At 43.7% G+C, this 18845-nt stretch overlaps 1 protein-coding gene across 1 annotated transcript in view; it reads right to left on the bottom strand.

Annotated features, from left to right (window-relative positions):
• Nucleotides 1-1463: 1463 nt before the first annotated feature.
• Nucleotides 1464-18845, bottom strand: part of gria1a (glutamate receptor, ionotropic, AMPA 1a) — a gene marked incomplete at its 5' end in the record, with an annotated part of 63496 nt that continues 46114 nt past the window's right edge. Inside the window, 5 exons of the mRNA XM_084550335.1 lie at nucleotides 1464-1708; nucleotides 3589-3723; nucleotides 10343-10457; nucleotides 13311-13558; nucleotides 13713-13911. Coding sequence (XP_084406461.1) covers nucleotides 1541-1708; nucleotides 3589-3723; nucleotides 10343-10457; nucleotides 13311-13558; nucleotides 13713-13911 — 865 coding nt within the window. The 3' untranslated portion in view covers nucleotides 1464-1540. The remainder of the gene's footprint in view (nucleotides 1709-3588; nucleotides 3724-10342; nucleotides 10458-13310; nucleotides 13559-13712; nucleotides 13912-18845) is intronic.

The following is an 18845-nucleotide window of genomic DNA, read 5'->3' as shown; positions in this document are numbered from 1 at the left end:
TTAGGGCCTACATGCCAAACCCTGGCTGTCTGCCCTCTGTCATCTCTGCCCTCTACTGTCCAGGGCCTGCCACTCAGATTCCCGTTCGCTTGACGTGATCTGAAAGCAAGAACTTCGAAAGCCGACCAGCGCGCGGGCGATCGCCGTAACCTTGACTTCCAATGAGCGTAGATAATGGCGACTGTAAATCTGTCAGTCACACCTGGCGTTTCAGTTCCGCCTCCTTCCTAGCAGCAGCGAGAGGAGGCCAGCTCTCCTTTTATAGGCCTCGCGCAATCTGCAGGGGATATGCCACTCTCAATAAATTGAGAGTGAATAGCTGCACTGCCCGTTTCATTAAAACCGAATACAGCTGAAAATACATCACAGGGGCGAGTGAATTATGCAGCGCTGGATCCAACAATAGCTTGAGGAATATTTTCTCCAGATTATATCTAAATTTGTCAATCTTTGTTCTTCAGCATGGGCTTCAAATAGACTCGCTGGGTACGCTATGGATGTTACAACAGTAGAATACAGTGTAAGGTCACTCAGTAAGTTCATAGCCGCAAAATAATGTGTGTTTACTCTATTCTCTTTCTCATACAGGTCAAGGTGAGCATTTCTGCCCGCTCACTGTTTTCGAGTTGGTCAAACAAATGACCCAGTAGCAAAAAGTGTACAGTGTGTCTGCGAGCATTTGTGGGAATGGTCATATGGCACAGAGACAAGGCATGATGTGTTAAATGAGGTGTAGCAGCAATGCATTTTTTTTTTTTTTCCAGCTAGGTCGACTGCTGATGTAAACAGCATTAACCCAACCCAGTCGAAGATAAATCAAATCAGACTACTTCTGACAAAGCCCCCCGCGCTATCACAACAGTGTAAAACGCACACTCTGTCGTAAAAACCGGCTATGCTACACAGAGCACGTCGTCGTCTTTCCAAAATGGAGTGTAAATGTGAGAGTGAAAGAGAGCGGGAATGTCCCCCGAAAGATCATCGGACCATCGGAGCAGTCACAAGTGTTTGTCCTCCTCCTCTGCCTCGTCTGTGCAAAGCCACGTTCCCGTCGGCCATCGGAAAGCATCTAGGTAGTACAAGGTCAGCAGTGGAGGTGAAGGTATTGCACACGCAGACTAACGTCAACAGCTCCATCGAAATGGCACAGCGCAGGCGTCACACTGAAGAATAAAGTTCTCTTTTTTTTTTTCTCCGCACAAACGAACACCGTAAAAAATTCAAAAACGCGCCCCTTTGACGGCTTCTTTATTGCAGCACATTTCCCTTCCGTGTTTTTTTTTTTTTTTAGATTTTATTCTTTTTTTTCTCTTTTTCAAACATCCACTGATTAGAAAAATGTTCAAAGTTTTAGCGAAGGAGCGGTTTTAGAGTGCATTTTGGCAGTAAGTCGAGTCTTGTTCAAGTCGGGCGCGTTGACAGCCGGGAGAATGGATGGGTCAAAACCGGACGGCCATGATTTTTGAGGTTACCAGAGTCTTGTGCTCTTCTTCTGCCCCACCCTGCCTGTGGCGTCGCCGCCAGCACGGTGACGTGAGGATCACATGCCAGAGGCACCCAGTCCCATGCTGGCGGTGTGGCTCATGCAGGGCAGCGTCTGAACGGTCTTGGGGAAGTCGTGGGTGAGGATCCGTCCGTTCTCTCCGCCGCTCCCGTTGCCGCTCATCCGGGACAGGGTGGAGCAGCGCATGGCGTCGTTGATGGATTGCTGTCAGGAAACAAGCAGATAGCAGTTAGTCTGCGGGCCGGATCTCAGTCAATCGTACAGTTAAAAAAATCTGAACGGAGAAGACTAATGCAGCAGCTAGCAGCACACAGATTTCAACCTAAATCTGCAGAATTGTCAACTTCTTTCTGGCTGTTTGTGTTGCTAAGTGAATGTGGTGCTGGCACGCCAAGAGACTCAGGAGCAGGCTGTTAGGAGTCATAGGATGCTGCTGTTTATCCTCTTTATCAGGGTGTGAGTGATAGTCGCGGGTGGTAAACCGTGGCGCTGGCCATTGTGCATCAAATGTCCTAATTTGTAACAGGAGGAGCAGAGCAAAGTGTGGGCAGTAAGAAGGGAGCTGAGGCTACACTCATTGGTTTAATAGCTCCATCCTCCAGTCTAGCGCAATAAAAGCCACTGGGCTCGAAAGCTGACCTAATGATGTGTGAGGCGCGTGCGCGAACCTACGCCTCTTCGGCATCGGCCTGCATCCCCTATTCTATAGCCTGATTAAATTGGGCAAATCAAGTGAGATCTGGAGCAACCGGTAAGTGCTGCATGGGGATTGGAGAATTACACCGGCCTCTAATTGGAACGGTGTTGTTGTTTTTTTCCAAAGCCAAACAGCATAAAGGCACCGCCGGACTAATAGGCTCCTCGCCAGTCTCATCAGCATACTGATCAGGTGTCTCTTCGTGGGCTGATTAAAACATAAGAGATTCATGCAGGAGATCAGTCCTTGTCTCGGCCCTTGCTTGATTTTTTTTAGCTTTTTTTTCTGTTTACATGAAGAGTATATCAGTGTGTCCCGAGCGGCTTTGATGTCGGAAGAATAAATCAAAGGTTGTTTGTTGTAAATTGATCCGTGAAGCAGATGACTAACAGCTACCATTTCACAGCAGCAGGGGGAGAAACATCACATCTCCGGGTGAGCTACAAGGCAACAAGTCCTTACTTTCAGATATATCGGCACACAACAAACAGTTGGGAGTTAGACTGTTCCAGGTTAAAGCGGCAATGGAAGACATGCGAGCCCCACCAGGCCAGCCTTATGGTATACATATAAACGATGTTCACCACAATGGGCCCTGCGATTGCGAAGACAGTCAGCAAAAAAGAGAAGAAGGAGCAAGGGGAGAGGTTTGCTCGGAGCGACAGAGGTAGATAGGTGAACCACTGTGATTCAAATTGCCTTTACACCTGTGGCATTTCTGAAAAGTGGGCACGGGATTATTGTAATGAGTGGCGTGGTGCGATTTAAACAAGGGGCCTGCGAGGGGTATTTTGCAAGCTGGAATTAAAGTGAAATGTGTACTAAAGAAAATACATCTCAGAAAAATGCAAATATGGCACTTTAATGGAATTTGTAATGGATAGGTGTAAATTTAAAGGCAAACTAATAAAAATGTGCTAACAGTTTCGCCACATTCGCACATGAAAGTATAATGGACTGCACTAAAAACTTAGAAAACAGGCATAAGGGCAATTTTAAAATCAAGTGATTCAACAACACTTGCAGGAGATCAGTGACATAAAGACTGAGCGAGGGAGCGGCAGAGGAAGAGAGAGGTACAGGACAGCGTTTGCACTGCGGTGGAAGCCGTGAGAGGCCCTACTGTGATCACGGTTAGATGGGCGGGAGGGTGGAGGCGGATGTCATCATCATCATCATCATTATCATCATCATCATCATCATCAGCATGGATTGATCACAGCGTTTCCTACCCCGTGGCTGTGCTCTGCCCTTATATCTTAACAGTGTTGTTGGCGTACAGGCCGTAGCTCTGCAGCTCTGTGTAGGGGGCGCTAGCACCACTGTCTAAGGCTGAGCAGTGAAAGGCCTGAGCGGCTGAGGCGGCAGCAGCTCGCGCGGTGGACACCTTCATTCGGCGCGACTCGGTCCGGGACTTGTAGCAGAACTCCACCAGCGCCACCAGCATGGCCAGGCCCAGGCCCCCGATCAGGATGTAGAAGACTCCCGCCACGTTGCTGAGGCTCAGAGCGCTCGTCTTGTCCTGGAGGGAGGAGGAGGAGGAGGAGGGAGGATGGAAGGGAGCCGAGAGGTGAGGAAGGATAGTGGCAGCAGAGCAGACATGTGACATAGAACTTGATTCACGTACACACATTGCTCGTAAACAAACAATCACGAGAGAAGGCACGCAAACACAATACATGTATAAATGACACACACATACACATACATATATATATACACACAGGCACACAAATCCATACATCCTTAAGAGTTCCCACACATACAGGACAAAACACACACACACACAAACATAAATAATAAAAACACATTTTAGAGGCCTGTCTCACAAAGTGGGATTTAATATGTTTTCTGAATGAGTTTGAATTTAACCATGGCTTTCTGATCTCACAGAGTCAAAGCTAGTAACTAATAAAGCAGACCGAATCTGGAGCATTTACCTCAGCAGAGACGCAGCATCCGTGCAAAAATTGCAAACACAAATAGAACAGTGTAACTCCATAAAAACAAAATATTTTACTGCCGTGACTGTGTCTCTGATTATAAAACGGGGCTTCTAATAAAACAGCCGAGAGCGGGAAATGCTGTGAATGTGTAAGTAGGACTTAAGAAGCGCCGTTAAGGTATGATGGGTCAGAGGTCCCGGTAAATTTATGAAAGCGCGCCGGTTCCCACTGCACGGCCAAATGACGGGTCAAAACCCGATCTAACAGGAATGCTGAGCTTCCACGGGACCACCTGCACAGATAAAATGAACTGTAGTAAAGCTAGCCATTAATAAAATCTACTGCTGGATGTTATTTGCAATAACTGTTGACTAGGCAACTACTGTATGTAACCTGATGACATTCTGGCATAGGTAAGGAGAATTCAGAATGAGCCTCCTGGTTGTCTTATCAAGGTAATTCTTATTTGTTTAATTTATCTAATCTTCCTTGTGCAGTGCTCCGTAGTACATCAGCAGAAGGAACATTAATGAAACATTATAGCGTTACCTTTTGTTTAGTATTGTTCTTGATAAGGCAATGAGACAAACTTAATTACTTCCCAAACGCTTTTCAGGGACACTTAGCATATTAAAATACGCCTGTGTATGTATTCATAGCTTTTATTAAATGGTTTCTCAAATGTGTATAATCTCATAGCACTGTGATTTCCTGATTCCTGAGATCCAGAATTACCAGTGCTATATAAGATTAGCCTGGAAGCTAGACAAATTTATCCACCCACAATGTGTTTGTGGGGTAACGATGGTGCGTAGTCGCCCCGTTGGGAACTGATTATGCCCTGGCAAAGATCTAACAGGCCAATCAACTTGTATGGGTGGGTCTATGTGGTGAAGGAGTAACAGTGACGTAGTTATACACGTCATCTGAGCGCCGCGGATTTGAAACTACAAAAAAATTGTAAAACTAATCGATTGCCAGCACAAATATTTTCTCCTCTGTGTCGATTAAGATATGTAATGAAATTCCAACGGCGCGTTACCAGACTGCTCCACAACAGTAGATTATTAAAACAAGAATTCCTGCTTATATTCATTTGATTTTGTGAGACAGGCCAGAGATACCGAAAATGACACTTTACACATTGCTGAACATTTTACAAAATGCCTAGCTATATGAAATCCAAAATACTGCTTATTCATAATTCCATTTTGTGAGGGAAGGTGTACAGGTAAAGTGCATTAACGCCCCACGACACATGCATTCATGCAACAATAGCACAAACAAGTCTTTGGTTCAACAAGGCTTCATATTCAAGTACGTTTGTCTCTATCACAATGACACCTACTTACATTTATATCTAGTCTGCACACAACTAGAATAATTTATAATGTTTAGTCAACCTACTCAGGTCTAATGAGGATATTACTGCATGAAAATCTCTTTGGGGGAGTATCTGTTGCAACTACAATAGATTAGAGCGGTAGTTCTATTAGGATGGTTTACAATTTATTACTTACATTTGAGGGGGGTTGCAGGATATTAGCCCTGGCTCTCTTTAGCCATTAAATGACATTCAGGTTTATCTTGCACCTTTTAATGCAAAGGGAAAAACTGTGCCATATTTACTCTAGATACGTTTAGCTATTTAGTAGATTATAAGTATTTATTGTAAATGAGACTTTTATAGCAGGGAAAGGATGTCAAACTATGTGCTATAGAGGACTGGGAGTCAGCTGGGTTACAATCCACACACACAGACTAATTCTTCCCTAATTCTCTGGCTGAATTTATGTTTGTCAAAAAAAAATTTAAAAAAAGGTGAAGTTGCAAGAGTTCCTCCTAGGGTAAATGTGTGTGCAAAAGTTCGCCACTTGCCCTTGAGTAAAAATAATAATAATTCAAACCAGCTAAAGAAAGAACTACTAATGCAGAGGCTTGGCCCTTCACTTGAAAAATAACTCTGCAGGGCAAAGAGTTCCGAGTTGCATGAGAGGGCTGCAAAGAAAGACAGCAAAATAAAAGTAAAAAGAGTTGCTCATTCGCTTTCTTTCTAAAAGTTAATGCTAACACCGGTAGCCAGGGAGGAGACGTGAGTAAAGCGCTAGCTAGGCTCCATGCACATATACTAAATTCTGCCTTCTACCACAGTAATTTAGACTACATCAGGCTATTTCATGACTCCTTTGTGACCACATTATTAAACAATTAAACATTAGCTAATGGGGTGCTAGCTCTAGCTACATCGCGAGCATGCATCACTGAGTTTAGCCAGAAAACCACCAAGCTTTGTGATATGGCAGATTAGATTACCACTATGCATATAGTGTATAGCGTAGGCATATAGTAAGCCTATATGTTGTGTTATTCTACAAAATCTGTCCTTAGGTGTAACCACTTGCTATGAGCCTGTACGTTCAAAGCTCAAAGAGAGTATTCCCAGTTTGTTTGTAATAGGTTCCCTGGAGACTGAGCCCTGCATGGCACATGGTTTGACACCTCAGCACAACACTATCAATCACTGCAAGGAAGGAAAGGAAAGCGAAACTGTGGTGGGATCAGAAGGCCACACAGAGGTACAGTACATTCAGAGGTATCTGAACTAAAGGGCTTTAGTCGGTATTGTAGCAGATTGACAGCATCCGTACATGCAAGCTACACTGAGAGGGATAAGGCGGGATTATAATAAGGGCCAGAATGCAAAGGTTGCAGCTCAACATGTTCAAAGACTTCAGCAAAGACCAAGGGCCTAATGTCTTCATCTGGTTCCCTTGTGTCCTTCTGTGTTTCTTTGATTTTTTTTTTCCCTCAATACGGAGTGGTGTTCTAACAATTTCAGAGTTATTAATATTTAATCTACAGCACAAGCACAAGGTTTTCAAAACACTTTATGAGTGTGTGTGTGTGTGTATGTGGAGGGCTGTACAATCTATTTTAAAATGGTTTATTCCATCTAGAAGGTAACTGTGCTCTGTGTATGTATAAAAAATCATCGTAACATTCCTAACTAATCCACCACACAATATTTATTTGCACACTGATAATGAACAATAAGTCTCTGACAACACAAGCTCATAAGTGGGAAGAATTAGACACCAGAGTACCACTAGAGTACTGGCCCAAATATAAGACGGTGAAATTACGTTTTAAAAAGTGGTAATCATTTCACATTAGATGATTTTTTTTATAAGCAGATGTTCTCTCTGGGTATGGCAACAGCCATGTGTGCTGCAGACGGAGCTGCGTTAAGTGAGATTGCTTTGGTGTTGCTGGGCAAGCAAGCTTGAAATTAGTATACATGTAGCTATAACTGCTGGAAGTGATTGACCCACGCATAAAAAATGACAGGTCAGCGTATTTTAGGTTTGAAACTAACACAAGCGATGAGACACATTTTGCTTATTTAAGTATATTGCCCTTAATTTAACTATTTTGTGCACTCCTCCACTCATTTTTTGTACACCAGTTAGTTTTATTAGTGCAAGTCACTCCTGGCAGGAGAATTAACAGAAACTGGTGACAGTTTCATGCTTTGACATATTGAAGGGGTGCTTTCACGCCTTTATTTCATTCCGATTCAGGGAGTAATATGATAGAATTCGGTTGATGTTTGGCCTTCAGCACTAAGCCCTTAGAAAAGGATTTGGGATTGGTCATAATTCTGCGGGACATTTAGATTTCAGGAAATAACTGAATCAAAGGGGGCTGGTATGTGGCCACTGGCCTTTATAGCTGCCCTTTGGTTCATGAACCAGTGTTCTGTGTATGAATAACATGTTTTATTGAGCATCTATAAGCTGAGAAGGCGCACTGCTGAGGCCAGACAATTGCAAAGGAAAAGATGAGCTCTGGAGGCATACAATGACCTATTCACTTGACCCATTTCTCTTCCAGAGATACAGTTCATCAGGTAAACTGTTTGGTTGTATAAGTTTTATAAGCAGGTCATGGGTCCTACATTGAGTGATTTGTTCCAGGGCAGAATGATTCCTGTGTTCATACGGACCCATACAAACTAACCTCAGGGGAAACACTTCTGATTTTAGAACAACGACGTAGGTGTGAAAGCACCCTTAGAAAACGACGGGTTTGAGCATGAATTGATAAAAAAAAAAAAAAAAAAAGAGTTTCTATTTGCACCCAGGTGAAAATAGTCATGTAGCAGCTATTTCTCTGTTTACACCTCTGCGGCCACCTCACCTCCCACTCTGTCCAACAGAAAAGCTGCAGGAAGTCACCTGAGGTGATGTATTTGAGAGGTTGCAAGAGCTGGAAGAGGTGCAAGTGGGTCAAACACAGCACCTTTGCCTGAGTGACCAGCGTGAAGCTGATAGTCATTGTTTTTTGGACTTAATTGACTAGTTTAGGAATAGATCATGGTTTGGGTTAAAACAGACCCTTTAAAAAACACATATTAGAAAGCTCTTCTGCCAGAAAGACTTTCTTCTTGGTACAAATAGCACTGCTGGCTACTGACACCTCTGTGCAAACAGCATCTGCCTTCACAAAATAGCTGTTGGCTTTTAACGTGGCCGGAATACCTCTGCTGAGTGAGATCTAATCTCCTGCTGCACGCACAACACAATTTGTTTTCTGTAAAACTACACAACAGCCTCAAACGTGTTTGTCTGCTCTCTTAAGATTCCTCCCTGTGATCAAAATCAATACACCTAAAACAACTCATTTCTGTCAGCCTTCACGTCTTGAGTATTTTCTTTCCTGAAACAACAGCGGTTGCCTCTAACGTCAGTAACTACAGCATATGCCATAGCTGTTATTGTCCAGCTTTTCAAGCGATCTTTTAACCGACACCTGCGGCTAAAGTTCAAAGTCACACAGACTTATGTTAATTTTGAAAAAGAATTGCAGAACTGTCAGTCAAGCGATCTCCTTTTTGAACTTGGCAAGCCCTTTATTTAAGAAAACGTGGTTAATGGTGATTGGAGTATTTGAAGTTGGGAAGGAGTTGTTTTGTTTGATTGTCGCAAATCAAAATGTTTCCTGTTGATTAAAGCTGAAGCCAAAATGATTTAATCAAATAATTTGTTGTTGTAGACTGATGTGTTGATTTTCCATACCAAGCATTTTATTTTTCTGTATTTCCCCTAAAGCGTCACTTTATAGTATGATTATTTAAATGGAATAAATATGATAGTGACTGATATTTAGACACCTGCTTTGTTGCAGTCAGTGTTTCCTAGCTTTAATGCAGATGGGAGCTGATCTTATAATCGCCGTCTTATATCCGGGCCAATACGGTAGTACCGCTGGAGCTGCATGGGAAGCATTGCTCAGTGTAATAGAGGCTGAGGGCTGGACTTGGGGCTGGATCTAGGATCAGGGCAGGGTTGTACTGGGAGGTGCTGTGAGGTGACGGGTCTGGTTTGGAGACTAACCTTTCTTCCGGAGTCCTTGCTGCCACACTCCCCTTTATCGTACCACCATTTGTTTTTCAGTTTGTCTAAGACGGCTTGCTCATTGAGTTTCAACACCGCTAGGTTTACTGGGATTCTTCCAACCATAAGGAAATAACATAAATAACATATTATACCATGTTATTTTATGTTATTAGTTCAGAAACACAAAGCAGCAAATACATACACACACATTAATACTTGCTCATAGGTAAAAACAACAAAACCACATCATACACACCACACACACACACACAAATATACAGCATCAAGATCATTAGAAACATAAAGTGATATGCATTAATACTCCATCTAGCTTGGCTGGTTGGCTCCCTAAGGCAGTAGATGTGTATTACTATATCACTTTGGGTAACCGGCACACTGCTTACGCTCGCTTACGCAACGTCAATGTCTCTTTGGCTAAAAGAGAACATGGAAATTTGAATGGAATAAAAGAATTAAAGAGTACGAGGGTCCTAGCAGGTCTAGTTAGCAGGACCTGATCAATTTTTAAATCACTGTTGCTCTTTTTGTCAAAGCAAAGGGGGGCACAATACAAAAAAATTAAAAATGATCCCCTCTATGGATCTTAAATTCCTCCCCCGCAGGCCAAATAATCACCCCCCTCTGCATTTTTCTTTTGCTCTCCCACCACACCACAGCGAGATTAGGTGTTGCCGGAGCGGTAGTGCGGCGCAGGCCTGCCGGTTACCCGCCCCACACCCACTCCCACTCCCAGTGGGGGTGGGTTACCCGCAGGGTTTATCAAACTGGCTCTGACCTTGGAGTCCCCGCCCCCGCTGCCGCACTCTCCCTTGTCGTACCACCACTTGTTTTTCAATTTGTCCAAGAGGCCCTGCTCGTTCAGTTTTAACACTGCCAGGTTTACTGGGTTTCTTGAAGATAATGTAAAACGATAAGCCATTAGGAGACACTCTACGGTGACAGATATAAAGAGATTGGTCGCATGGTGGTGGTGATCATGGTAACACTGACTTTATGTTAGAGACTCTCCTGCATAAAGCTACTGATGTGAAGCAGGAGAACTGGCTTTAGATGCACGTGTTAGTCGTGTACCTGCAATGGGCTGAAATGCTGAGGACCCACACGGTGGTAGAGTCAGGTTTTACCAAGCAGGAGCCTCGGAGAGAGGCAGAGCACACGCTATAAATGGAGACGCCTTGGATGCGGAAGTCTGTCTACAGATGGTAATTTCCTCTCAGCTCTATCAGAATACAATTGCTATGGTTACATTTTCAGCCCATATTAGGACCTTGGCGAATGGAAAAGCCTGTGTTTATTAATTTAAGCAAAGACAAATGTGGACTCTTTAAACTGCCACTTTCATATCCGCAAGTTTATTTCTTAAATGAGCTGAGAGGACACTGTGTTACCAACTGGAGTCCCGGACTCATCCAAAGCATCTCCCTATGGTTTGCTCTCTCTCTCTCTTTCTCTCTCTGGTTAGAGTGCATGTGTATTTCCTATAGCTGACTGGCTGTGGACAAAGACTCTCTGCATCCACAAATCACAGAAAGGCAGAATCTGCAATCAGAATTTGCATGCGAGAAGTAAAGATCACAGCCTTAAAGCCCGATTGTCTTTTCCCTCGAATCAGTGCCAATTCTTCTGCAAACCATTAAGTTTAGCAATATTCTGACTTTCCCAGCAGCGGACACAGAAGAGCCCTTAACCCCAGCCTCGAGTGCACGACACAGCTGTAGGGAACACAGATTTCCTCGGGACTGGTAAAACCTCTGAATTCTTTCTCAGCCCAGCGGACTCAGACAGAAAGAAAGAAGTCAAAGTGCGTGCACATGGATGGTTTGGAGACGAGCAGGTCTTTGGTTAGTTTGGTCAGTTGGGTCGAGGCGAGCGGATGTCAGGGAGGTTACTGCATGTTAGTGGGATGGGGTAAACGTCTAGGCATTTGTAAGAAGAAAAAAAAAGTGAAGGAGAACAGAATTTATGCAAAACATTGATCAGAAAGTGCTCTTTGAGGACATTCCTGTAAAATGAAGAGTCGTGTCATTTAAGTATTAAGAGTTTTCAAAGTGCTACTTTCAATCAGGCCTGCGCTGCAATATGAATAACAGGAATCTCAAAATGAATGACTTCTTGAAGGAACAAGTTCTGCAAGAACGATCCATACAAGTTCAATGTACCCAGGAGGCATTTTCAGTTTTGGAAAAAAGAGAGCACTGGCATCAGATCTGCACTTGGTGTCTGCACATACCCTGTCAGATTCTGAAAGGAAGTTCAATATTAAATGTTATTTGCAGGAATGATTGAACGCAACCCTTTGAATTCTCAGGTCATTCACTCGTGTCTAATTCCAGGAGAGCAGCACAATCAGAACATTTCTTAAAATATTTGAACTATTCACATTGCCAACCTTTAGAAGTACTCATCCATTTATGAATGGTTGTTAATGAATATGTTAATGAATCTCTGAATCAGACATCTGTGAATGACCACAGTAGTAACCTGAGGATAACACGCATTATTCAGATAATGATTAACACAACGAGAGAGAGGGCGATGATGGGGGCCATCCTTGGCGGCTCAACGCAGCATCCCAGTGCTGTGTTGCAAGTCTGAACTAATGGGGCTACATGACTTGGGAGCAGATTCATTTCACTGTTCTCTAATCACTAACGCAACGCTTTGTTGATGTATGAAATGCAATCAGCATGAAATTCAAAAAGGGACATCTGAGTAAGGATTAGGAAATATTTCTAGTCAGCATTCTGACCTCTGGCTGACAACCAAGGTGGAACCCCCAAATGAATCCTGAATGAAATCCTCCCATATGGCTCCTTTCATTAAAATGAATGAGGCCTATTAGAGATGAATTAAAAGCTTCAGATGCCACCAGCTTCTGCACTCTCTCTGTAGTTGCAGGGGAAATATAAATAGGAAGTTGGTTAAGGTGTTAATGTGATGTGAAATGACAGCTGCTGCTCTTGGACATCGATGGCAGAAGTACATCCAGAATGAATTATCATTCATTATATCAATTATCACATCGGATGTGGCAGAGATAAATTCAACTCTACTGACTTCACATTCGAGGCGTGAGCCCTGGCTTAAGCGGTAAAGTAGCCGTGTGGGATTTGATTCTTTACGTTGTAATCCTGCTTCAGGAGCCCTGCTGGTTTGTCGAGAGGTGGATTTACATTTTGCATGTGCGTTTGTGCCTGGTTGAGGGGATGCTTCAGTTTCAAAGTGGATCAAATGAAAGCGCAGATGCTCATAAAGAAGGTTCAGAATGTAATCAAAGGGAAGCAGGAAAACGAGCGTCGCTTAAAAAGAGCGGGACATGTCTTAGTCCTACTTTAGACTTCCGCTAGTGCTCACAAGTCAGCTTTGAACTGCTGCATACATACATATGCAGTCACAAACAAAGATGGCCTTTAGTGGCGAAAATGGGCATGAAGAAGCCGTTAAATGTCTTTGTGATGCGTCCAAATCAATAAAATAATAGAAATTTTAAAATGACTGAATGTAATGGCATGCCTTCTACGTCTGATTACAATGCATTCAAAGTATGAAGAACAGACAACTGACATGTTGTGTTAATATTATAAAAAAGATGCAAACAGATAATAGAAATCATTTCGAGATTATAAATGTGCTCATACATGAGCTCCATGCAGAAATAAATAGGCGTGAGATGATGCTCATGCACGAGCTCCAATAAAAGCCCCTTTGAAGGCTTTTATCCAGCTGCAGCGGCAGGGTTTTACCTGAGGGGGGAGCCCTTGGGCGTGGCGATTCCGTAACCTTTAGAGTCCAGGTTGCCTCCCACCTTCATAGTGTCGCAGGGCTTCCTCTGCTCTATGTACTCGTTCATGGTGGACTCCAGCAGGTAGGCATACTTGCCCTTAGACTTCCTGACTCTAATTACGCCCTCGTCCGTCGTTTTGACAAACACGGACGGGTCGGCCGCCTTCATGTAGGACCACATCTTCTCGAACACAGCAATCTTCGACCTCTGACAGCCAGAATTTTTAAACGAGAGAGAGAGAGATGAAAAAGTTCAAGTCCAAAATGTAAACCGGCAAAACACAGGAGACATAATAGATTTGTCACAGAGGTTAGTCCTAACAATGAACGTTGGAATGAATGTATGAATTCTGTTTCCTCACCCTGAAGAACTCTTTGGTGGAGCCGGCATCCAGCGTTCCATAAGCGATCTCTGTCTGCTTAGCCAGATCCTCTGCGCTCTCTATAGGAGACACCATCCTCTCCACGGTCAGGAAAGCAGCCAAGTTGGCAGTATAGGATGAGATGATGATGAGGGTGAAGAACCACCAAACGCCTCCAACAATGCGGCCTGACAGCGAGCTAAAAAACAAAGAGACAGGATGTTGTTGGGCTGGTTTTAGAACAGATGTAAAAGACAGAAAATATCGTGACTGCGTACTGTCCTTTGTCAATTTACTGACAGAATCAATGGACGCTAATGGGACTTGGGAAACAAATTGCATCAGTCTTTTTCTTCATGGTCAATTTTGCACACAATCAAGAGGAGCAATCTAAAAACCTTTCACGGTATCCAAATGACCTACATTGGATCACACTCTCCCTGCACTCACACACTCTTCATTCCACCAGGCTTGGAGAGCTTAGCCCAATCTGCTGAGGAAAGATAACCGGTTCCACAAAGGCCCACTCAGCTTCCTGCCTGCCAAATTAATCTCACTTTAAGAAAGTTGCCAATATGTTTCATGCCACCATTCGCATTAATTGTTGGGGATTAATAGGCAGAGGAGAACACTTAGCCACTGCTCTAATTGCGTTTCCTCCAAAAAAAAAACAAACAAAACAACAACAACGACTGTGAGCGAAATTCCCCAGCGTCAAATCCCCACCACTCCTCTCTGCACATCTCTTCACCTCAAGAGAAGCCAGCTCGAGCAGCAACGGCAGAAATCATGTTGCATTACATGTCGGTCTCCCGACAAGCGCCGGAGCACGGAGTGGAGGAGCTTACGCAATGAAAATGACACAAATCTGAAACAAAAAAGGCTTTCATGATTCACCTTTGTACCGTCAGAGCCAAATAGAGTGTGAACATGAAGGCGAGATTAAGTATGGAGGAAAAAAAATAAAAAAATGGGGGAGAAGCTAAAACATAATCATTTAAGATGCTTTTCAGATGACGGGTGGATGATGAAAGAGCAGCTGGGGAGCGAGCAGAGAGCAAACACAGAATGGATGCAGGGCCTTTGAAAATCAGCCGGGAGAATGCGGAGCTGTCTGCGGGAGTGTTTTGATTTGTTCACTGATCGCTGTTCAGATGTGTGTGGGTAAGGTTAAGCTTTGACTGTGCAGAAGGGGGGGAAAAAAAAGAGCGACGTGCGTTTCCAAACACCTCATTTAGAGCGCTCGCAAACAAGTGGTTGATTCGCCTGCGCCATTTTGGCCCTGAACCGAACTATTCTGCACACCGTCATCTTGCACACGCAACATCTTGGTCTCAAAACTCCTATTGGCAAAATTCATATAGAAAAAAAACACATATTTATTATAGGGTGGCAGCACCTCCCAGCATCTATGCATAATACGATCAGTAAGGTCTATGGATGGATTCATGATAGTTTTTGGTTTCAAGTATACACTGATCAGGCATAACATTGTGACCACCGTACTAATATTGTGCAGGTCTCCCTCGTGCCTCCAAAACAGTTGTGACTCATCAAAGAATGGACATGGGCTTTCTGAGGGTGTCCTGTGGTGTCTGGCAACGGGATGTTGTTAGTGGGGGGGCCTTTGGGTCCTATGGGTTGATTGGAGGGGCCTCTGTGGATCAGGCTTGTTCCAGTGCATCCCACAGATACTTGATCAGTTTGGGATCTAGTGAATTTGGAGGCCAGGTCAACACCTTGCGCTGTTTTTCACGTTATTTTTTTAGTTTTTTGTGTGTGTGCCTGTGTCAGGCCGCATCCTGCTGGGGATTGCTGGGGATCATTCCGGGGAGCGAATGCAAGTGGGCTTAGACAGCCCTCTCTGACCTCTCCCAGCTCGCTTGATTTGTTCCACAGCAGAGTGCGACTGCTGTGTTCACACCAACCCAAACGAACTGACCTGGTGGGGAAACGAACTAGGGCTGAAAGCAAATGATGAGCCCAAAACATGACGAAGAAGTGCAGCCAAACCTCTTGAACTTGTTTGATTTTCTTCAGTCACCACCAATCCAAAACTATTTCTCAGTCTAATAACCTTTTACCTGCATTGGTCCCATAGTCCTGTATACTACTGTTCCATCTGCTTCTGAATTCCTAGACAGTCCTCCGGTGGTGAAAGGAATACAAAGTTTTGTGGAAAAGAAAAGGATGTGACAACCCAAGAGCAGAGATGGGATTGAGGGAAAAGAGAGCAAGAGTTGTGTGTTATGTTAGGATGAAACAGTGATCCAAGTGCGGGAGTGAGGGAAGAGAGAGCGAGGTGGAGATGAAAAGTAATCTGGATGGTAACACCAGAGGCAGACAAACTCCGTAGCTTTGACTGCTGCTAGCCTCCAGAGATGGCAGTAAACAGCCGTCTAATCCTTTGCCTTCAGTCGCCCCTTTTTTCTCTCCCACTCTCGCTTCTCTTCCTCTCTTTTTTTCTTTTCTCCCCCCCCCCCCCGTTCACCCTACGTCTCCGCTGTGCTCGCCGCCTGTCTCTTCGTGTGCCGGGGGAAGGCGGGGGGGCTGACAGAGGTTTGTTTTGGGCCAAGACAACAATAGCCTACACCTTGGCAGTCGCACTGATGCATTCAAGTATGCATGCACACACAAACACATAAGACGCGCATGTACATACGCTGCCTTCCCGAGGACAGGAGAACAACGGGGTCACAATTTGCTGTTTGACTGGGATGAGGAGAAACGGGCTGCATGTGTGTGTTGTCTGCGTGCCTGGGTGTGGGTGCGTATTGAGCCTCCTGCAGCAGTCCTCCTCCCTAGTTGAGCAGAGTGACTGGCAAACACAAACCTGTTTGTCTCTGTTTGTTTCCTTTTCCAACTGCCTTCCTTTGAGCCTCCTTTCCGCTCCTCGTGCATCATTGCACAGCAGCCAACCTCGGTGCCTCGGTAGAACATTAACTAAGCTGTCGTATTACAGTAAGGGAACTCTTCCAAGCAGCACCGTAATTTCATAGTCTTGTTAAGCCAACGATTAATCAATTATTCACTGCCTCTTTTATTGCATGGCGAAGAAAGGGAACGTTAATGGGAGCTCCAAAAGCACCATTAACGGTAGAGGTGAAGAGGAATGCAATGCAATGCATGCATATCGTCAGCGCTGGACTATTTAAATGATTAATTAAACAGTCAGATGACACATACACACACACATAAAAACTCTAAAATTCAAAGACTGCCCTATTTTCCCCCTGTTTTCCATTATCCTTCCATCCATTATCTATAACCACTTATTCTTTGGGGGACTAAGACGAGCTGGAGCCTATCCCATCTGGCATTGGACGACAGGCCAGATTACCAGTTCAACACAGAAAGACAAACAAGCATTCATTAGAATCACCTATTAACCCAACACATCTGTCTGAATTTTCTGTGGAAGATGGAGCGCGAGAAGAACATGCAAACTCCACGCAGGAAAACCACAGACAGTAGGCATGTTCAAACCTGTCGCCTTGCCAACCGCCACGCCACCCGCTTTTCTACTTTCATTCATTTAAATCTTAGAATAAATACAAATAAAAACTAGTAAAGAATAAACATTTTGTAGAGACAAATCTAAGAAATATAATTCCAGTATCAAGTCAGCTCATCCAAGTCAGTGATAAGCATTCATGATTTTCTGTTCGTCTTTAGTCGTCTGTGGATATTTAAAATGTCACCTTTGGCTCAATTTGCCACTCTGAAGTAAGTGGCAGTAAGGTAATCATTCCTCTCTCTCTCTTTTTCTCTCCCCTCTTCTGTTTCTACCCCCCCAATATGAACTGCGTTCTGCTCAAGGTTTCTTCCAGTTAGAAGGACGTTATAAATTCCCCCAGTCACTTTAGTGCTTCCTTTGGAGGCTTCAGACTCAGGTATCTGTAAAGGGTCTCGAGACAATTTGGATTGTTATTGAGATTATATACAGTTAATAAAACTAAACTGAACAGAATACATGGAGGAGGGATTTCATTAAAATCAAGGAACCAGGAACACCGCGTTTATGCAGCTTCTTATAGGCCACCAAGTTTAGCTTTTGAAAGGAAAAAAAGTTGAGAGACTGATGGGATCCTCAATTAACCTAAAAAAGTTTCTTCGAGAGTTGAAACAGGTTCACATGGCAATTTCATGTGAGAGATTTCTAAATTTTTTCTTTTGTTCCATTCTTTTGTCACAGGTTGGAAGTTTTGCAGGACGTAGGTGGCAAACGTGACCCCACACATTTACATGCACCAGTCCTGAAGAAGCAGGTGAGAATTCAAGAAGTTTGTCACGATGCAACACGCACTGGACCATCTCGGACCTAAAGCTTCATCCTCAGCCATACAATCTCCACCCACAGCTCCCAAGAAATCTGCTGTAACACTAAACTCTCATTAGAATTCCCCTGGCTGGCCTCCTCTTTTTCGATATGGTAATTAGCAGTGAGTAATGACTTTAGCAAGTGTAAAAAATGAGCCAGTAATGGCCACATTACAATGGATTAGGATTTACAGAGGTTTAAACGAGAACAGAAATGGTCTCTAATTATGGTGTGATTCTAAGACAAATCAGGGATGGAAAGGGAGTTTTCTACTACGCTGCCTTTTTTTATTTTTTGTCTTGCTTCTTAAAAATTAGCGAGACAGCTGTATGATCTCAATGACTGTTGCACAGCCACTTCAAACACGTCTGAGTGGCTGAGGACAAAAGGAGTGTAGCGACGTGGATTCTGTGAGGAAACGGCATCCATAAAAGAAGACATGCCTACAGATGCAGCAGACGTACACGGAGAGAGGTATCGGCACGTCACAAACTCTTAGTGTATTAAAAGAATCTTAAGTGCCGGTGAGTATATGCCGACTAATTGCCCTCTGCTCTGGTAAATTGCGGGAAAGACAGCTATTATCTGAGGCAATACTATTCGCTTTTATATCGAATTTTTTTATCGAATATATTATTATATATGTGAAGATTGTAAAGGAGGTATGAAGAAAGAAACACTAGAACATTATTCAGAATCCACAAAAAAAAAAAACACAACACAAAGTTAAAATAGAGATGTGTGACTTCTTTGTGTACCTTCATGTGCCTTTAAAGAATGTTTTTCATCTAATATAAAAGCCTGTCTCCAAA

Source organism: Chelon labrosus (genome assembly GCF_963514085.1).
Source record: "Chelon labrosus genome assembly, chromosome: 8".
NCBI lineage: Eukaryota > Metazoa > Chordata > Actinopteri > Mugiliformes > Mugilidae > Chelon > Chelon labrosus.
The sequence above is the reverse complement of the archived record's forward strand: the minus strand, read 5'-3'. Positions and strand labels throughout refer to the sequence as shown.